The sequence below is a fragment of the Vicugna pacos genome, chromosome 25 (genome assembly GCF_048564905.1).
Source record: "Vicugna pacos chromosome 25, VicPac4, whole genome shotgun sequence".
Taxonomy (NCBI): Eukaryota; Metazoa; Chordata; class Mammalia; order Artiodactyla; family Camelidae; genus Vicugna; species Vicugna pacos.
The window spans coordinates 18,450,008-18,471,745 of NC_133011.1; the positions used below are offsets into that span (position 1 = coordinate 18,450,008).

Consider the following 21,738-nt stretch of genomic DNA (forward strand, 5'->3'; position numbering starts at 1 on the left):
CAACTCAAAAGGTTATTGAGCTCATATCTATGAGACATGCTTAACATAAGTATCTCTAAGACACTATGCTACAGAAATGCTAGAAATCATCAAGTATACCTACATTTAGATAGTATGTATTATTAAAATATTTAGATTTAAGGAGAATTCTAAGATGAGGTTCTTATGATACTATTACATTTACTGGGAATCTATTTACTTCTAAAAGAGTGGCACACTTGGGGAACAACAGAATATAAAGAAGAAAAGCATCTATATTTCACTATATTGTGAACTAAGGATATAAAATATGCAGTTTTGGAACTTCACAACACCAAATAAATATGGACTATTCATTCCTTTTACTAATCAGTACACTGGCAGACAATTTTGAAAAAAATACACATTTTACAAAAGCAATTATCCATTTTTATTTTGTTTACATTGCACTGAAAATTTACATCATACTTTTACAAAGTTTTTTTCCATAAAAATATACTTCTTTACAAAAGTGTATGCATTAATATAAGAGGAGTAGCCAGTTGCAGAAGAAACATTGTTTTAAACAAGATCTTAAATGTATTAACCTTAACATTAATGAATGAATCATTGTTATTGCAGTCATTTGAATAAACAAGAATAAATAACTGATGGAATAAAATTTAAAACAGCATCCTGTCAGTAGAATACAATGTTGAGAAAATTATATGAATTTTCAAAACAGTGTATCTCAAAGTGGTTTACAAGAAATTCACTATACGTTGTAGAGATAGATCCAAGCAACGCTCCCGGGTGCAATAATTGCTCGTAGGCACTCTGTCTCATGTTTCAAAAAGTGGAGACTGTTTACAGGATTATCCGTACTTGAAAGGGACAACAACAAAGAGTTCACACTGGGTACATAATTTATTCGACAAAATAAAACATGCTATAAAAGAAAGACAATGACCTATTAAACCAAAATGCTGGCATTACTGTGATACAGTTGTAAATGAGCCACCAATAACTTGCAAATACGTATCTTAATGTGACAATGACAGAAACCTGTTGCATCCGAAATCTACTTCTTAGGAGTAAGAGTATAGAAATTTTAAAATATATGAAAATTTGGTAAATCCACCACTTTAGGAAACAACTTTATATCGGTGATTTGAAAGTAAAAATTTTTTTAGGAATTATGATTAAGGGTTGGTCGAAAATATGTTTAACTCATTGTTAGATAATAGCTAAAAGCTTAAAAAGCTTGTATTTCTAACTCGTTGTTAGATAAAAGTTCAAAACAAAGTTAAATAAATTTGAAGGCTCAACTGAGGAAAAGTTGATACATTGTAAACTAAATAAACAATGGATTAATAGGTTCTATTTGGTCTTTCAAAACCACTGGAAAGTTTGGTAAAGAATGGTAAGTTTGGTGTCTCAGATAACTGCAAAATCTTCATTATTATAGATAATTTTTGCCACCTAAACTGGTTTCTGACTGACAAAACAGACTGAAACAATGAGTTAAGCACTGCCCCATGGCTCACTGAATAATACTGGTTACAAAACAATGTGGGAAATCAGGAGGAGAGCATGATGACCTTGCTATTTGCAGGCACTGTGACAACTAGTCTAAAAAAAGACAGCAACGTGATGCTGAAGAACAAAAACCAGAAAGAGTCAAATGAGAGTGGGCAATCTTCTCTCTTCTGTGCCATAAATTAGCTGATAAACGTTTCAGAGCATGACTCAAACTGAAATAACCAGAGAAATAAGAAAACAATGACTCAATTAATAAGAACGAACAGCAGATAGAGTGGTGTGAAATACAGACTTACAGGCGTGGTGTAGCTCATGACAGTTAAAGAGAAGTCAGTGATCTATTGACTCTTGTAAGTATAGCTCTTATTTTCTACCTTATATCTTTTTTGTTTTTAAACCCAGTCCCTCTAATACAGTTTATAAAGCACAGAAATACTGATAGTGGATGCTCCTCCAATATATGCAAATAAGTTTATGTTTTAGAATAATCTCCTTTTTAAAAAAAGCAAATAAACTGTGAGTAAGCACTCTCAGAGTGCAGCCAAATTTCTGTAAAACTCTCCATGGTACACATGAAGAATTATAGTCCAGTTTATGAAAAAAACACTCTTTTCTATCATTCCTCAGGAAAAAGGTGACCCAGCAAGTCCTGAAAAGTGTGCTTTAATTTGTTTATCAGTGAACTAAATGCGCACTGTTTCGTGTGTCGATTTCCAAGCTTCCGAAGAAGGCAAAGAGTTGCCGCGTTATACCATTGTGCAGACTGTGTTCAAGTTGGGATCAAATCGTACTGCCTTCCCTTCCGCTGATTTCGCATTGGTGTCATACATGGGATTTTCAAAAGCTGCTTGGCCATTGTTATTTTCATGAACTGAACATCCTGTATACTGTGTTTTGGGTGCAGTCCTGTTGATGAGAACATTGATTAGTTAGGTGTTAACTTTCTTCTAGAAATAGCAGAGTAGGGCTCAAATACAATATGCTTGAGTTATCATTGCTAGTGGATAATGTAACTTGAAAGTATTAATTGAGAAATCATAAATTCAATACACTGAATGTGAACAATTTACCTGTCATTTTAAATCCTCAGTGACTTTTATTATTTACATATAATATATATTTATTATAGTGATCCATTCACATTTGTAAATACAACACCAATATGAGTAATACAAGTGTAAATAAATGATATTATGGCTATCCTCATAAATTATATTATGAAATAATGTCATCATTATGAATTAACATGTAGACTATAAACAAATGATGATGATGATGAATTTAAATCTCATTACTAGTCATTCCGCAGATATTTACTGAGCACCTATTATTCCAGGCATGAGCCTAGGTACTGGATATATACTTTTTTTTTTTTTTACAAAAAAAGCATACAAAATCATCACTCTCATAGAACTCATATTGCAATGATAGAAAGCAATGAATAAATTCAAAATAAATAAGACAAGAGAAATATTAAATAATGAGAATTATTTTGATGAAAAGGAAAATAGTTGGTATGACAGAGAGCAGCTAGGAGCACTTTAGGAGAGGTAATAAGAGATAGCCTTGCTCAAGAGGTAAAATTTAATCTGACACTTGAAGAACAATAAGGAGCTAGTTATACAGTAGTAAGAAGAGGGTTCCAGGAAGCGTAGACATCTAATGCCTACGCCTAACTTGGGAAGGTGCTTGGAGTATCCCAGAAGCATAAACATTCAATGGCTTAGAATGATATACATTAGACCAAGTAAATTCAAAATCTCAAGGAAATTATTAACTATGCTGATATTCAAGTCATGAAAATAGTTTCCAAAGAGTTACTGATAACTGAACATTTGCTGTTAGTTAACAAAACACATGGAATCTAGGCTGAATGGTGTAAGTTGCTTGTCTTGAATTCCTGCTTTATTTCTTAATTTCTCGCCTTTGACCAGTGCTTGTGTCTAGTCTCTCTTTCTGACATCCCACTGCATCATTTGCTGACATCTGTAATGGAATGAAGGCTTACTTGACTACCTATTTCTCAAATCTAATTCCTAAAAAGGATATATCTTAATATAAATCTGTTTCTCAACTACTTTATTTACACCAAATAGTATACATTCAACTATTTTATTGTAATTTGTACTTGGCATTCTACGACTTTACTATTCTTAATGCATTTTTTGAATTTTCTTCCTACTAAAAATTAAGTGATTTATATGATGATAATTAAAAAAATAAATATACCTTAAGTTTCTTTCAATAGTATCATCTATATATTGTTATATGTTATATGATTTACAACTTGCTCTTGCCAGGTGCATAATTCTAGTGGATCATATTTGTCTCTCTTTTTTCAAACTAGAGTCACAATAAAAACAGAAGCAACATCATTTCCTTCTAATTAGATAAAAATCACAAAGACATAAAATAATTTCCTTTTTCTGATATTGAGCAATAGCTTTAAGGAAAATGAAGCTTTAGAAAAGTTCATACTATCAACAAAAATTAACTTGAAATAAATTGAAGCTCTAAATATAAGAGCTAAATCTAAAACACTCTTGGTTTTGAAAACATAAAGGTAAATCTTCGTGAACTTGAATTTGTCAATGGTTTCTTAGGTGTAACACTAAAAGCACAAGTAACAAAAGAAAATAGAAATAAACTGGAATTTATCAAAATGAAAAACTTTTGAACATCAAAAGATAGTATCAAGAGAGTGGAACTACAACCCACAGAAAGAAGAATATTTGCAAACTGTGTATCTGAAAGGGGTCTAGTATCCAGACTATTTGAAGAACCCTCATACCTCAACAACAGCAACATAAATGACCCAATTTTAAAAATGGGCAAAATACTTCAATAGGCATTTGTTCAAAGGATATAGACAAATGGCCAAGAAGCACATAAAAAGATATTCAATGTCACTAGGGAAATGCAAATCAAAACCATAATGAGACACTATTTCACTAGGATGGCTACAATAAAAAAAAAAGAAGAAGGAAAAAAACAAAAAAAAAGTATTGGTGAGGATGTGGAGAAATCAGACCCTCACATATTGTTGGTGTGAATATAAAAATGGTACAGTTGCTGAGCTAAATGGTTTGGTGGTTGCTCAGTAAGTTAAATGTAGAATTACCATGTAACCCAGCAATTCCATTCTTGGGTACATACTCAAAAAAACTGAAACAGGTATCCATACAAAAAATTGTATACAAATATACAAATAGCAACACTATTCACAATAGCCAAAACATAGGAAAAATCCAAATGTCCATCAACTGATGAATGGACATATTCAAACATAACACATTCAAACATACAATGGAATATCATTCAGCCATTCAAAGGAATATGTATAGATCTATGGCATAACATGGATGAAATCTGAAAGCGTTATGTTCAAGAAGCCACAGGCAAGATGTCAAATATTGTATGATTCCATTTATATAAAATATCCAGAATAGGCAAACCAATACAGGCAGAAAGCAGAATAGTGGTTGCCTAGGCAGGGGTGGGAGGAATAGCGAGTGACTGTTTAATGAGTACAGAGTTTCCTTTAGAGCGATGGTTCTGACATTGTGAATGTGCTAAACGCCACTGAATTGTACACCTAGAATGTTTAAATGGTTTAATGTTATGTGTATTTTACCACAATAATAAAAATGATTAGCATAATATGCTTTATAAATTTAGTGATGATTTTTATCATTAATAATATCTGCTACTGACAAAGCCTAAATAGCTGTTAATACACAATAATTACAAATTTACATAACATTAAATAAATCATTCTTAGATAACGCCAACTGATATTTATAATAAAAAAATCAGTTTTGAGAAAAATGAATTTAGGTATTTATTTAACTCTCTGGTTACCTGCATACTTTTTTCTTGATAAAGGATGGTCCCAAATGGTGGACAATTGCATAGTAAAGCCCCTCACTAGGATGTTGCGATGGATGTAGTGAACAGGGACCAACTAATGATCTGTATAGTCATGTATGAGATATATCACAAATGTAACATATTAATTGCATCCTCTTCTAAAAGCAACAGAAGATAAATGAGAGGATTAGAAGATTGTATCATCTAGCTGCCTGGATAAAATCTGTCAGTATTGTCACATGAACTAAGAGGTTTGTACCTAAGCTTCCTCCTAGTTTTCTAAACAAATCTGGCATCAGTTTAAACCTAGATCTTGCATCTCTAAAGTCTCACTATGAATAATGCAAAAATAACTTATAAAATTAATTATGTACCAGGAAATTGGCAGGGAAAAAGGAGGAAGGGTTAAACTGAAGCCTTGTGCAACTTAGAGCAATTTTTGTTGTGTGTATGTTGGGGCGGCGGAGGGACAGGCACGGGAAATAAAGGTTTCAACAACTGTGGTGATATCTAGCACACTGAGACTTCAACAACCCAGAAAAAAATGGAAGTTAAATTTGAACTAGACAGTGAAAAGAACATGAAATGTAGGCTTGGGATACGTTTTGTAGTTAAAATCAACAAACTTACCTTTGTTTATAAAGATAAAATCCAAATCCTGCAAATATAAGTGCAAAAAAAGGCACAAGAATAGCAATGGCCACAGAACTACTATTTGTACCATGAGGTTGATTTGAAGAATTCGAACCTTCTGACATATTCAGCCCTATAAAAAAATTATGAATACAACATCAACTCTGTTTTATCGCAATTGATTTTTTATTTTTATGAACCGATTAATTTCTTCCTTTCTCAAGATTAATCTACTTGGAAATATCTACAAGACATGTACTTGAAAATATACATAGTAAACAAAAAACAATTCATGAAACTCATTTCCACACAATTTTGCACAATGCCTATTATATATAAGATATTTTTCCAGGAAAGGATACAGAATAATAAATAAGCAGAGTCTCTGAACTGAGGAGTTCATACAATTGTGGGAAGAATACAGAGACACAAATATGTGTATACCTCAAGCATAAATGATCAGTGTGCTTTAGGAAAGGAAGGAGGAATTCCATCTGGTAGAATGTAAGAATGCTTTCTGGAGGACATACAATGTGAGCTTGACCTTGAAGACAATCAGTAGAATAACAAATGGAGGAGGAGGGAGGACCGTCAGAATCTGAGGAATGGGAAAGTGAATGGCATATTTAGGGGATGTGATAAGCATTAGGCATGTCTGTGTGGAAAGGATGTGTGGTAGGAGTAGGAGGCGAAAGCGATAAGCTTTCTGAAAATGCATAAATATTATTCTAAAGAGCTCAAACTTTTCACCCACCTGCAGTGAGGAATAACTGAAGGCATCTGTAAATAAAAGGCTCAGTGATAAGATACAGAATTTTGAACAATGACTACGGAGTCCAGTCTGAAAGCAGGAGTATTTTAAAGACCATAACAACAACCCAGATAAAAATGGAAATTAAAATGTGAACTAGGGCACTAGGATTTAGGGGAACACTTCGTAGTTAAAATCAACAGAACTCTTTTATGTGGATGAAAGAGATAGGAAGGCATAGGACTAGGTATGTTCTACTTGGAGCTGAGGAAATGGTTATGACATTAGCACAGTTAGGAAATGAGAAAAATCAGGTTTGCCAGCACACTGGCACAGAAGGGGGAAGAGAAAATAAACAAGCAGCTCTTTTTCAGAAAGAATTTCAGAAAGAAAATTGTTTCTTTTATATAGGTTCTGTTTTAGACATGTAATGCATGAGATGCTTTAGGGAATGTTATGTGAAAACATCCTGTATTCAATTACATGACTGTGTTAATGAATGTTTTATCCTGTTTTTAAAACTAAGAATTTTGGTAAGACATTAACTGAAATGACATCCTATTATCGTTCATTTGGAGAAGGCTAATTTGCTTTTTTGATAAATAGCTATGTTCACCTAAGCCATACTGTAGTCTAAATTAAAAAAAAATGTTAGTACCTTATTCTATACTTTTTTTTTTCCTGGGGCTCAGAATACTTATGTAAAAGTTCAAACCAATGGAATTTGTAAGATAAATGTCAAGCAATAGTTTTTAGAGCTTGAATTTACTCTTTATGCATTAATATCACAATGTAATAATGGGAGACAGTACACCTTAGGAAAGTTATACACCAAAAGCTATGTTAATAAATACATTCGAACAAGATCATTATATGTGTATACATATTTTAGAAGAGTTAGGAAATGAAAATGACAAAACCCCATGCCTCCTACCACAGAAAATTTACATATCTGAATAGCACAAAACCCTGAAAAGGGGCTCATTCCTCAAAGTTATTTTCCCCTTCCAGACTCTGTAAGTTTCTCAAAGTGCCACTGTATTTTTGGAGGAGTAAGAAAATTGCAACAATATTCCTACTGAAGAGAAGTATTATAATTCTCATGAGATAAGATAAAATTATTTACAGTTTAATATTTCTTTTTATATCTATACCACTTTTTCTCCTTTGTACTTGCTTGAGGGCATGGCAGTTTGTCATGTTTATTAGAAATATGATAAAAACTAAACATTGTACAGAGTTGGCACATAGAGAACCAATATTTTGAAGAATGCAGCTATTCAAAAGGCCATCAGATGCATCAATGTATAGTCCTGACAATGCAAAATTCAAAGTGTGGTAAGTGTGCTTAATGTCCAGAATCTACTGTGTTTTCTTATGATATCTGGATTAATAAAGGAACTACATGAAAACAAAAATGAATACATTACCCAGTCTTTGTAGTCCAAATTGCCCATAATCTTTGCCCTGAATAAATCCTTGAAATACATAAGTAGCTCCATCAGGCTCAGCAGAAACCTAAAAATATTTATAAGTATGATTATATCTGAAGACTGGCCACAGCTATATTTTTCCCAGCCTTACTAAATACTCAGTTTTACTACGCAGTTTCTTCCTCCATATCTTCTACTATGCAAAACACAGCACACTGTAAAAATCTGCCATCAAGAGTGAAATCAAAAATTTCGTTTTAAACAATTATGATACTGGAAAAAGGGATTGTTATTATTCACATTGTAATTTAGGTTTATAGATTTCTTTTGGGTTAAGAAACCTGCTGTCAAGAAAAATGACAATGATTATGATGAAATACAATGAGGCAAACGGGCAATTAAAATAAAAATATAAGAATACTGTATTTCATAGATTAGACTACTCTTCAGCGTAGATGCAGTCCTCTCCCTTCCCTTGACGTTTCCTGCAAAGAATATACTTTCCGTCTCCCTGAGTTGGGCTTGTCCCTGCGACTTGCTCTGGCTGATGGAATGGATGGAACTGACAACAGGTCAGTTCCAAGCCTGGGCCTTGAGAGGCATGTTTCCTATTATAATATGTGAGAGAAGTCAGTCACAAAAGGCCATGTATTTTATGACTCCATAAATATGAAAGTCGAGAACCAGGAAATCCAAAGAGACAGAAAATGGAGTTGTACTTGCTTGGGGCTGGAGTGGGGATGAGGGGTGGATGGACTGGGTAATATCTAAAGGATACAGACTTAATTTTTGAGGTGATGGAAGTATTTATTCTAAAATCAACTATGGCAATGTTTATACATCTGTAAATACATGAAAAACCATTGAATTGTTCACTTTAAATGAGTAAATTGCAGGGTATATGAATTACATGTCAGTAGGGCTGTGAAAAAAAGGAGGGGCATGTTTCCACTTTGTCCCTCTGAGTTTCAGAACTTTGACAAGAGAAGACTATGATCCTGATAGTTGCTGTCCCTCCAGCCTGGGCCCACCTGGAGCAGCCCTGAATTTGCCACCACAGCCTCAGGTGGAGCCCCCACAACTAACCTCACACAGGAGAAAGAACTAAATATTTGTGGTTTGACCTTGAGATTCTGTGGCTCTGTCTAATGCTATGAATGCTGACTACTACCTACACCTTGCATGTGTGTAAAATTGTATATTAAAAAAATACTTTATATGCATAGTGTCATTTGATCTCACAAATAAAATAGGAATTGGTACATTTCAGTGTTCCTGATAACTAGTGATATGAATTTACTCTTAAGTTTGTTTTGATTAGTTGCAATTAGTTACCTAAGTCATGTATGTTTTTGTGGAAGTTATTTAAAAAAAAAAAAACCAAAAAGAAAAAACTTGAATCCTCATCCTCAAAAGCAAAACATTATACCAAACTATTCAGAGAAGTTCAATATTTGAATAAACAAGTGGTTTATTCCTCATTATCAGACACAACCTGGGCATGGCCATTTTTAGAAACAAAATGCTTCTAAAACGAAGAGTTTAAACTCTAGTATTTAAATAAGTAAATTCATTGTATTTGTTTCCTAGATGAAACTATACAATTCAACAATCTAAGAGCACTGAAAATGAGTTAGATCCCAACTTCATAAATAATGGCACATATACGGAGACAGGATGGACATTTTTTTCCCTCAGGAACCAAACTTACTCTTCATAAACAGATTTAGAATATTTCATAAAGTTGTCTATGAAAAGGAAGTTATGCAAGCTGCTTCCTCTGGATAGGACCATAGCTTCACCACGGAGTTACCCTGTCCTATTCACCCACTTATCTGGATGGAGTTTCTGAACTGGCAGTCAGAAGCAACAAGCCTTATTCACAATCTGCCCAGGAGTCTGCTGAAATGCGCATGAGAATCCTGACTACATCCTCTCAACTAACAAGCCTTCTTCTATAAGGAGGATCTTTTGGGAAAGAAGAGAGTAGGTCACAGGCTTCAGTAGGTTTGACACATTAGATTACTAAATATTTATATTGAATTGTTTCTTTTTAAAAATAACTTACTCATAATAGTAATTTTGATAATTTATGAGTGTGTTTAATTAGCTTGATTTAGAAAATTACATTTTTGTGGAATTTTAGTAACAAACCAAAGCACAAATTTGTTATTTAAATCAGCAGCAGGCCTTTAAAGAACTATACTTACAAAGCCATCCATGGCCCAATTTTCCTCCTTCATTTTCTTCACAGAAGCATGAGCTGGTACTTTAATAAGATAGATGTGTAACATTAGGCGAGCTTCTTGGCTTTTATATACTCCTGCAAAATGTAAGGACATTTTAGTCCATTAATTTTTCAAGTAGTTATGCTCACCTTCATTATCTATAACTCTAAATAGATCATAAATACATGTTATAGGAAAAGAAATAAAACAGGGCCAAGTCAAGGCCAGCTTCACCCATAATGTTTTTCACAAATCTTGCAATACACATTGATCACTCTCACAGTTGAAATTCTCAACTTAAATCTTACTTGTGGGGTTTAAATTACTTATTAAATTTAAATTACCTATTAAAATTAAGTACTATTATTCATAATAACATCATTCCATGATTATTGCAAACAACATGATTTCTTCCCTAATCAGATTTAAAATCTTCAAGGATATGAATCGAATGTTAAAATTCCTGATATTTTCATTAATATTGTTAATTAATGAAATTAATTATGAATTAGGCACCAACCCTAAGAAAGAGTATTTTAGGTGTTACGGGAGCCACAAAGATGAGTATGTTGTTCCTATCTGAAGATAGGATGCTAAGAAGCATTTCCAGTGAAATCGGAGATATAAATTAGGTAACAACTAACTAAAATACATGAAAGAGTACAATGAATTATACGCCAGAGAGGGATTATTTCACAGTGAAGTGCTCAGGAAATACTCTCAAGAACAAGAACATCTGAGCTGGATCTCAAAAATCAAGTAGGATTTTTAATTCAAGAAGGTAAACATAGGAAAAGGCATGAGAAGAGAAGCAAAAAGGTCTCCATTTATTTTCCTCAACAGGGAGTATTTGAGAGTAGGAATAAACTGAAATGTAAATGTGTTCAGGAGAATGATAGATAATAAGGGTCTAAGTAAATAATTTTTTATTAACTGATGGTTGAAATTTGACTTAATTCATTCACTTCATCTTTCACCTATATAATACGGTATCATAAGAGTATACTGGGAATACAAATATAATGATACAAAGATATTGATTTAAAGTGAATTATGATTAGCAGGGAAAAGACAAAAGAAAGAAAAATTGCTGGAAAAATGTTATAATTGTTTTTATGTAGACATTGACAGCAAATTAAACTGGTCAATTTATGTTTGTTTCTCCGTATTTGTAGAAATCTGTTTTGAAATTTGTCTAGATTAGAATTCATATACATTTATTTTGTGCTAACTCTTACAGAAGGAAAATAAAACTTTATTTCAAAGATAAATAGTAGTCAATTTAAATGCATTCCTTTCCTTCATACAAAGCTTCTTTCAATTTATATCATGTAATTGTGTATATTTTAAAAATTAAAATACATATTAACTTCTAATACTTTTACTTTAGGTTTAACGTAGGATCATTAAATAATACAAAATGATGCTTTGCAGTTCTTGTAAAATTTATAAAATCAGTAGATATAATTTTACTTTCCATTTTGTTTATACCACGAATTACTCCATTATTAAAAATTACATGGGATATATACATAGCCAAGATGTTTTAACATATATTCCATATTTTAACATCAATATTTTAAAAATATATTTTTAAATGAGAGCAATGATTCAAATTCATTGAGGCTTATTTTGTTCCATTTCTAACCTCTGAGGTATAGTAACAAACTGGGAGGCTCACCCCTGCCCTCTTAGGGCTTGTACTGTTGGAGTACAGACAACTCACGTCAGGTCATGTAATGTCAGGCCATACCATACGATATTCTAATTTTAAATAGTGAAAAGAAGAAAGTGAAACAAGACAAGACTGCCTAAGACTAAGAGTGTGTCTGACTGTAATGTGAGCCACTTCAGATAGGGTCGTTGGGAGTACTGCTGACAAGACAACATCTGAGAAAACATCTGAATGTCAGAAAAATCAGAGTAATCAAAGATAATGAGGGAAAAGCGTGTACTACATAAAGCAAACAGAAACTTGAGAAGGTTCAGCAGGTGGAACGGGCTCTGGGTCCCTTTTGCCTGTTTAAGGTAGTGTAGCTCTACCTTATCTGTCTTAAATAGTAATATATTCCTAAATATTTTCCTATGACGACATGATTTTGTGACCATAAAATAGCTTGCAAATCACTGACCCAGTCCCTTTGGTGTTACGACAATAAAGGAAGAGTTAGCTTTATTCAAATTAAAAGTTCTACTCTATTTCATGACGTGTCATTCCAGCAACATAAAAATATTCTTGAGGAAGCTTATTTCAGAATCACAGAGTTTTATATTTGTGTAGTAATATTCATGCATCAATCAAAAATCACAAAGCCTTCTTTCTGAGTGAATTATGAATATCATCAAAAAATGTAGCAAATATTTCACGGTATAAACATCACTACTAAAAATGACAAAATGATGGAAATAAAGGCATGAAGGCATTGCTTGCTGTCCTTTAATGTGATACCTGAAAGCAGCAGTTCCATGTTGCTATTACTGAGTGTTGCGTTGACTCTCCCAGTGGAAGCATTGAAACTAGTAACAGTCAAGGTCATCGGTTGTTTTCTTCCTTTGAAATTGTAAGAGCCTTTCCATATATAATTCTGGGCAAACACATCATCAGGAACTGTAAATAGATTAAATAAACATACACATTAATTTTGCAATGCCTTGTAAATATAAGCATTAATAATAGATTGATGAATATTAGTTTATTGAATAATTATATTTTCCTAAATACACAATAATGTGGAATGTGCATTATAAAATGAATTCCTCACATAAAATTGTTATAACTTTTTTAGAATAAGCCAAAATAATAACCTAGATTTGTACAAATATCAATCAGAGATAAATAAAAAACACCAATTAAAGACATAAGACAAACTTAGAATTCAGCTAAATATCAAGTTTACTTATATTTGGTTCCCTATAATAATATCTTTCTTTCAGAAGGAAAATAAAACGATTCTGCTGAGACAAGTCAGTGTATATACAAGTTCCAAGAGGTCTGCTTTTCTCCTAGCAGCAGGAATAGATTCATAGGAGGAAGAGCATAGAGTTAAAACCCCCCCTTGCAGAACAGCCTTGGAAGACGATCTGGAGGGATGCCTCTCTGTCCCCTTTACAGGATACTGAGTTCAGTTATTTCAGTAATAGATGCTCCTGAAGAACAGGGCTCCATCTGTTTTGCTTCTGACAGCTTTGAGGTTTTCAGGTATTTATAGAAATAAAAGAATTTGTCACTAGAATTGATTAACTCTCATGGGAAAGAGATGAGTTGTGGTAGAATCAAAGAATATTCTAATGTAAAACTTTCATCTAAAAAACAAACACTATATTAGATGTAGACAAATAAGACATTATATTTACATAAATTAGTTACATAATTTATAGTTAATATAAATTAGGTATGTCAAATAAGATAAGAGATATACCCAGCTAAGAGGCTGAGAGAAACTGAAGCTAAGAGAAGCTTCCATCAATCTTGTACATCACAATAAAGCACGTGCCCAGAAATTGGCTGTTCAAAAGAGCCATGCCTATTTGTGTGAATGAATAAATGGCATGGGTCTAGGGGAAAAGGCTTTTTTTTTCCCCTAACAAGTTACTGATATTTCTCACCTGATTTTCTCTACACACATCACACTTCTTACTGCTCAGATCATAGAGACTGGGGTTACAAACTGTACATTCCCTGAATTCTAATCAGCAAACCAATAAAGCAATACTGTGGTAAAAGATGAACATAAAATGTGCTGAAGAGTTGAGTTTTTGCTATTTCAATCAACATGATTATTTTTTCTACGATAATTCAAAAGCAATATAGCAGAAAGATTAGAGGCGCAGGCACTGGAGTTAGACTGCTTGAATTTTAAGACCCTTCTCTACAATTTACAAAGTGTGTGGTTTCCCCTATGTTACTTAACTCTCTAAACCCAAATTTCCCCATCATTAATGTGGGATTATGACAGAGTTACCAGGAAGATTAAATGAGACAGTAAATGTGAAGAGTTTTGCTACATGTTAGTTGTTACCATTACTATTATTATACAGGTAAAATAGAGAAACTGTGGGTCTTAGAGCTCATTACATACTTGCTAATAAAATATATATTTAGCAGACATGCAGTTAGTAAAATGGAAAAAATCCATAGTTCTGGCTCTGGGATCTTTGCCAAGTCATTCCTTATAGGGGTACTCCCTCCCCAAACCTTGAACTACACAGGTGTGCTCTGTATGTATAGGAAATCTTACCTGAAATTTGATACAGTATATGGGTAAAAAGCCCTTGATTTGGTAAGCAACTTAAAGAGTAGTTAACTTAAAAATTATACCTAAAACAAGTTTGGAGGAGGGAGTGACAAGCTAAATTACCTTGCATTAGAAAGATCAGGAATTTGGAGATTAACAGGCTCTTAGTCATAGAGATAAGTGGAAGAGCAAGGGAGAAAAATGTTCTAATAGCAGTGCCTGGCAAATAGTAGGTACTCAATAAATGTCATTCTCGTCTTTCTGATTGTTTATTTTTCCTTGTCTTGTACTGTAATTACACTTTGTTATCTCAGTATTTAATGCAAATTGCCCCATTGACAATCTGGTGATCTTTCCCATGGTGCTTAGGAGAATTAAGGAGTGTTGGCTGAAGGAGGTTGAAGAGAACCTCAGTGGCAGGAGAAAACAGCACTGGAAGGAAGTGGTAGCAGCAGCACCAACTAATACTGTATCAAGATTAATCACTGATGTGGTAGTAAATGTTTAATAACTGGCCCTCCAGAAAACAAACAAACAAACTGATTTGTAGTATTTTCTGATTCTATAGAAAATAGTAAATATTGCCATAATGGCAGATTTGAAACTACGAGCATGACATCACTGGATGTAGAGTTTGGAAGAATGCACAGAACTGGCTGTGATGAGGCTCTGCCTGGCGGCTCCAGCATGCCGCCACCACCCTCCACCTTTCTCAAACGTAACTGAGAAAGGTAACTCATATAGGATGGGAGACACAGACACTATTTGTCATTTATATCCCTGCGTACAATGGGAATGATAATACTTTCTATTGTTAAGTCTAATTTGAGATTTGAATGTGATTGTGTATTGGTATTTCTTTGTAAACTCTAAAATATCATCCAACTATCATTGATGTGGAGAGCAATGAAAAGGAAGACAATGATGACTGTGATCCTTTTTTTAAAGACATTTTTGAATTTAAACTTTGCTTTATAGGCTTCACAGCATTGCCATGTGGAGAACATATTCCTGACTTCTACATGACTGTCAAATTTCATTTTTGTTACTGTGAAATAATCTAATCACTATGTCTCATTCATGACTTTAAATGAAATGGTGCTAATGTTTTCCCATTGAGGATGACATTGTTCTAGAGTTTTATAGATACCATCACTCGGATTAAAGAAATTCCTTTCCTTTCTAACTTATTAAAAGCTTTTTAAAAATTATAAAACAGTTTCTGTGCAAGTTTTGTGATGATCATAATTTTTGCCTATTAATCTTTTAAAGTGATAGATTACTTTTAAGGATTATTTAACATAATAGTATCCTTTCGTATCTATCATGAACCTAATTTGGTAATGATGTGTCATCTTTAATATTGTACAGCTGACCCTTGAGTAACATGGATTTGAACTGTGAGGGGTTGATTTCCATGCAGATTTTTTTCATTAGTAAATACTGTAGTACTACTGTATTGATCCATGGTTGGTTGAATTCATGGATGCAGAATCACAGATACAGAGGAAACATGGGTAAGGAGAAACCACATGCTGAGGGTCGACTATCAGTTATATGTGGATTTTTGACTGCAGAGAGGGGCCAGCACCCCACTTTCTGTTCAACAGTCAACTGTATTTGATTGGCTAAAATTTTATGCAGGATTTTTTCATTTACAATCTTGAGTCAAATGCGCTTGTAATTTCCATTCTTATAATGTCTTGATTTGAGTTATTAGAGTAATGTTTGACTCATAAAAAGAGTTTTATTGACCATTTTTACAAAACTGTGATAATCTGTTCTGTTCTTTTAAAATTTGGTGGAATTTTTCAGTAGAGGCATATGGACCTGGTTTTTCCTGGTGGAAATAGCTTTAACTACTACTGTATTTGTTATGGGATTATTTGGGTTTTCTTTTATTAGTTCTGTTAAGATATATTTTTCTAATAATTTGTGAATATTTAAATTTTTTAAAAAATTGACAGTTTTGGACAGTTTTGTTTTATAATTCTAGTATTTCTAATTTATTTAATCTACTCTCTAGTTATATTCACATTTCCTTTTGAAATGTTATTAATTTTTTGCTCCTTTCTTAATCTCATCTGAAAAAATTCACTTTGTACATTTTTTTTTAAGAACTACTTTTGACTCTGTTGAGATTTTTGTATTGCATCTTTGGGGCTTTTTTGTTTGCTCATTCACTTCTATTATATTGATTTCTGCTTTCTTTTGGTTATTCCATTATATTTTTTTGTATCTTCTTCACAGGGATACTTAATGCATTAATCTGAGATTTATTTCTTCTAATATAAGGGTTAAGGCTATAAATTTGCCTCACAACTTTGCTTTTGTTTCAATCCTCAAGTTTTGATATTTAGAGTTTTCAGCATAACTAAATTCTATTGTTATATTTTCCATTTAAATTTCTTCAATTCATGAGTTATTCATCAGTATTAATTTTGTTCTTAATTTTCAAACATTCAGGAATTTAAAAAATTTATCCATTCCTATTAACTTCTAACTGCATTATGGTCAGGTAAGACTAACTTCATTTTGAAATTTGTGTATATTTCTTTTATTACTTAATATATCATCAATTCTTAGAGCTTTCCCATGTGCCTTTAAAGAAAACATATATTCTTTAATTGTTTAGTGAGAAATCTTTATATATGTATATTGTGTCAAACATGTTAGTTTTGTTCAGTTCTTCTATATTCTTTAATATTCTTTTGACTTCCTGGTTTATTTATTGGTGGCCATTGGCCATGTTTTGCCCAAGGCAATCCAGGTTTACACTTGATGTGTGAGAGCTGTTATTCAGAGGACCCACCTGCTCCCAGATAAAGTATCTTTCTTAGAAAGTTCTGGGTACTGATTGACCACTGTGGTTTTCTGACTCCACTGCTAAACTTTCACTCTTATGTTGACATATTCTTTGCTTGCCTTAGTGAAATTCAGTCTGTTTCACTGACTGTTGAAAAAAATCAGTTTCTCAGACTGATATTTTGTTTTTTATAGGCACTACATTTTCATAGCATATACACTGAGAACTTATGAAACCAACTAAAATTAGACACTAGCCCCGTACCTGGCTTAACACAGCTGGACCAAATCTATCTCCAAGGTAAAGATTAGATGCTGAGCCTCTATGTGTGGCTTTTCATTTCTACCATGTAGATAAAATATTTATTTATTTGTTTTTATTAACACATAAAAATCACCTCTCATATACTGAGCCCTTCTAGGAGCTAAGCACTGCACTTTATTTTCATGAAGTTCATTTATGTTAATCTAATCATCCTTTTGTATAGATGAAGAAATGGAGGCTCAGATGTAGAAAGTAACTTTTCCAAGGTTATAGGGTAGGGAGTGTGTAACATGGAAATTACATCAAGGTTGTAGGACTTCAAAGCCCGTATTTTTAATGATTAAATAACTTTATTTTAAAAATTAAATCATTGAAAATAAACTGGACAAGCTTTAGGAGTTGTTGAACTTTTACCCTCACCCCAATGTATTTGGTTCCTTTTTAAAAATCTATATTTAAAAATCACATATAACATCTCATCTGTATTGTAATGTTTTAAATATTACATTATTTCATAGTCACTTACAGATACTCTTGAAGGGAAATTTTATAAAGAGAACTATAAACAATATTTTTGGAATATTAACATGTCACAGTATTGCTTGAAGTTGAACATTTTATAACACAGATTTTAAAATTCCAAACAGTCAAATGCATAGTTTTCTCATACTGAAATACATTTTTCTAAACAAATGGTCACTTTGTCAAGGAAACAGTAGATCACTTTTAGAAATCATGACTACTAGAAAAACAATTGAAATTACTAACCGCTTAACTTTGGGCTGGGTGTTCCTAGTGCGGGTCTAGGATCTTTCACCAATATTTTGGAACCAGCTATGAAAAGAAATAAAAATGTTTACAAAATTTAATATAATTAATAACACACACACACACACACACACACACACACACACACACACACAATGTGATGCACTGTCAATTTTATTCTCTGACATATCATATAATTTTCTCCAAAATGTTCTGTTCACTATAGAACCTCAGTCCTCACTGAACACTGCTGCTATACAGCTAACAAGTTCAATAATTATTCCCATTATATCCTAGTGGGGCAGGAGGAATATCAGTGCTGCCTTATCATTTGGGGGTCCTGTTTCTTATTTTAAAGGCATAAATCAACATGGAAATAGTTGATTCCAGCATGGACATTGAGGGCTGAGGGTACGTTCCTGTCATTAAAAGGCAAATAATTTAGGTAGAGTTCATGTTTAGGAGTCAAAATTTGTTAGGGTATTCCATAGTATTACAAGAAACTGGCTGGACTCAAAGGTGAAGACTTAAAGTTTTAAGCCAACTCAAAGCTAACTCAGAACCATGTGGAATGTGCTGGATGTGCCTGTAAAGCTGAAGGAGCTATGACGTGCAGTGCCTGCAAACCTATAAAGACTTATACACCGTTTTCCTAAGAGCAATGTAATAATATCTTTAAAGGCTTTAAGGTGAAGTGATTTGGGTTAACACCACCCTGGATGCAAGATGGAAAACAATTTGGAAAGGAGTGGGTACTGATTTGAGCAGAGAAGTTAGAAAGCCATTTCGGTAGTTGCAGTAGAGATAATGCCAAGTTGGGCTACTATAGTAGTGATGATAAACTGAAAAGTGAATGGATTTTTTTTTAAAAAGCGACTGAAAGTCATGTGGATTTAAAGGGACAGAAAGATGTCTAAAGGTGACTACTAGATTTCTATTTATTATATGATGACGGTATCAGTGAAAGGGAACATCAAAGAAGACTTACGGGGAATGGCAATTTATGAGTTTAGATTTGCATATATTGAGTATTCAAATGTCTTTGAGAAATTCAAACTATCAGTATGAGAAATATCAGGTCAGGATTTAAATAAATTTGGAGCTAAGAGAGGATAAATGAGCTAGAAATATTAATTTGTAAATAACCTTCATAGAGGAGACTGTTTAAGCCGTAAGCTTAAATGAGATCACCTAAGGAGAGAACACAGAGTGAAAGGAAGAGATGACTAAGAACTGAACTTTAGAAAAGAATGGATAGAAAACATTAAACTGATAAAGAAAACAAGAATTTTGAGGCAATAAAATATTTATTCAACAAATATTTATTCAACACTTTTCACATATATGGTACTGATCTAGTTGTTAAAATTACAGTTATAAACACTTTGAAAAAAGTCTGGTTTTTATTTTTTTGAGATTGCATTCTAGGTGGGGAAGGACAGAAGAGAGGAGACAGACAACGACAAGTAAATGAATAAAAGAGTAAGATCTCACATAGTAGGAATTTCTATTGTGGAAAACTTTAAAAAAGACAAAAAAAGCCTGTGATGTTCTAGCTAGGAGAGTGAAAACATTTCAAGAGGATAAAGTCACTAACATTTGTGAATTCTGCATGAGATCAAAAGTTAGAAGGCCTAAAAACAAAGAAAAGAGTGTATTAATTATTTTATCAGGAATTCTAGAAAAACTTTCTTTGCTTCTTCTGGTAACGTAATACTTTTTCCTCTGCCAAACTCATTACATCTTATCCAGATGGAGGCTGTCCTGATCAAGCAGCAACAGGGCTGGATTATTCACCTGGATCTGATCAAATTACCGTATCACCCTGGTTGAGAAATGAATTTGGAGATGGATTCCATTCAAAAGTTTGACAATCAGACTTCTGTATACTGCTTTCCTGACCAAGCTTTGGGAAAGACTTTCTCCCAGGGTTATTCTGCCAGAAGGATATGAACCCAGGAATGCTGGCAGTAATTTTCCCCACTGTAGTGGGTTGAATATTATATGCCCCAAATTCATACTGTAGTGAGTTGAATGTGACCTCATTTGGAAACGGGGTCTCTGAAGAGATAATTACTTGGGAATCTTGAGGTGAAATATTCCTGAAATAATCCCCAAGTCCAATGACTGATGTTTTTAGAAGAAGAGAAGAGGACACACATAGGTACATAGGAAAGAAGGCCATATAAAGAGGGAAACTGAAAGTGCAGCATTTATGAGCCAAGGAATGCCAGGGATAGCTGGAAGCCATCAGCAGATAGGCAGAGGTAAGGAATTATTCTTCTCTAGAGCCTTTAGAGGACACTTGGCCCTGATGACACCTTGATTTGGGCCTTCTGGCCTCCAGAACTGTGAAAGAATAAATTTCCATTCTTTAAATAAAGCTACCCAGCTTGTGCACTTGGTTATGGCAGCCCTAGAAAACTAATACATCTCCCATGACTAGAGAAGCAGAAGTAATAACAACAAAAGGAAAAACAGAGCCTGGAAAAGAAGCTATAAAAAGACTTGAATGATATTTCTGTGCCTCTGGGTCCAGAAGTGCCTACAGCACTTCCACACTTGAGTTGGCCAACAGATTTCCCTTGTTCATAAAGCTAATTGAAATCAATTTTTTTTTGGTCTCTTGTATCTGAGGAAAGCTGAAACAGTACAAAATCTTTCGTTAAAAACTTTTACAGAGAAAATTTACCTTCACAAACTGGAACTTTTCCAGTCCAGGTGTTATCAGATCTACATACTCTGTGTTCTGTTCCACCTGCTAAGAAGAAGCCAGGCTGGCAGGTATAAATTAATGTATACCCGTGGGATGGAAGGTCCATTCCTACTACGTTTGCATGAGCAGGAGTTTCTGGCTGTTTACAGCTATGGGCTATATTAAGAAAAGAGAAAAATGGTCATTTTCTACAGGCATGTTAAGAAAATTTTGAGACCAGAGTCACAATACATTTTATAAGTATGTTAAGGCCTTAATATAAATATACCTTTGGTTATTCTAATGAATCAAGGAAAGCACATCAATGTAAATATACATATTGATTTAATAGACTAGCATTTCCTTAATACTCATCTGTGCAATGCTAGTGGACATTAATAAATAAATTGAGAGAGGGAAAAAAACTTACTTTGGATAATTAAGCTAATGAATGTCTATTACTTTACCATTTTGGAAAGTCACAGTACATATTAGCATTTTAAAGGATCTAGTAAGTCCTGCAGATAACTTTTAAAATTGATCAAACTCATATTT

General features: G+C 33.3%; 1 protein-coding gene across 3 annotated transcripts in view; it reads right to left on the reverse strand.

The window, feature by feature from the left end:
* Window positions 1-385: 385 nt before the first annotated feature.
* Window positions 386-21,738, reverse strand: part of CSMD3 (CUB and Sushi multiple domains 3) — a 1,005,695-nt gene continuing 984,342 nt past the window's right edge. For 2 of the 3 annotated variants that reach the window (XM_072949624.1, XM_072949623.1), the window contains 7 exons: window positions 21,181-21,360; window positions 18,489-18,554; window positions 12,865-13,023; window positions 10,398-10,510; window positions 8,185-8,272; window positions 6,001-6,136; window positions 523-2,406 (listed from right to left, as the gene is read on the reverse strand). In XM_072949624.1, coding sequence (XP_072805725.1) covers window positions 2,247-2,406; window positions 6,001-6,136; window positions 8,185-8,272; window positions 10,398-10,510; window positions 12,865-13,023; window positions 18,489-18,554; window positions 21,181-21,360 — 902 coding nt within the window. In that variant the 3' untranslated portion in view covers window positions 523-2,246. Of the gene's footprint in view, window positions 2,407-6,000; window positions 6,137-8,184; window positions 8,273-10,397; window positions 10,511-12,864; window positions 13,024-18,488; window positions 18,555-21,180; window positions 21,361-21,738 lie in introns of all 3 variants that reach the window. The other variant, XM_031691263.2, reaches the window with a different exon arrangement.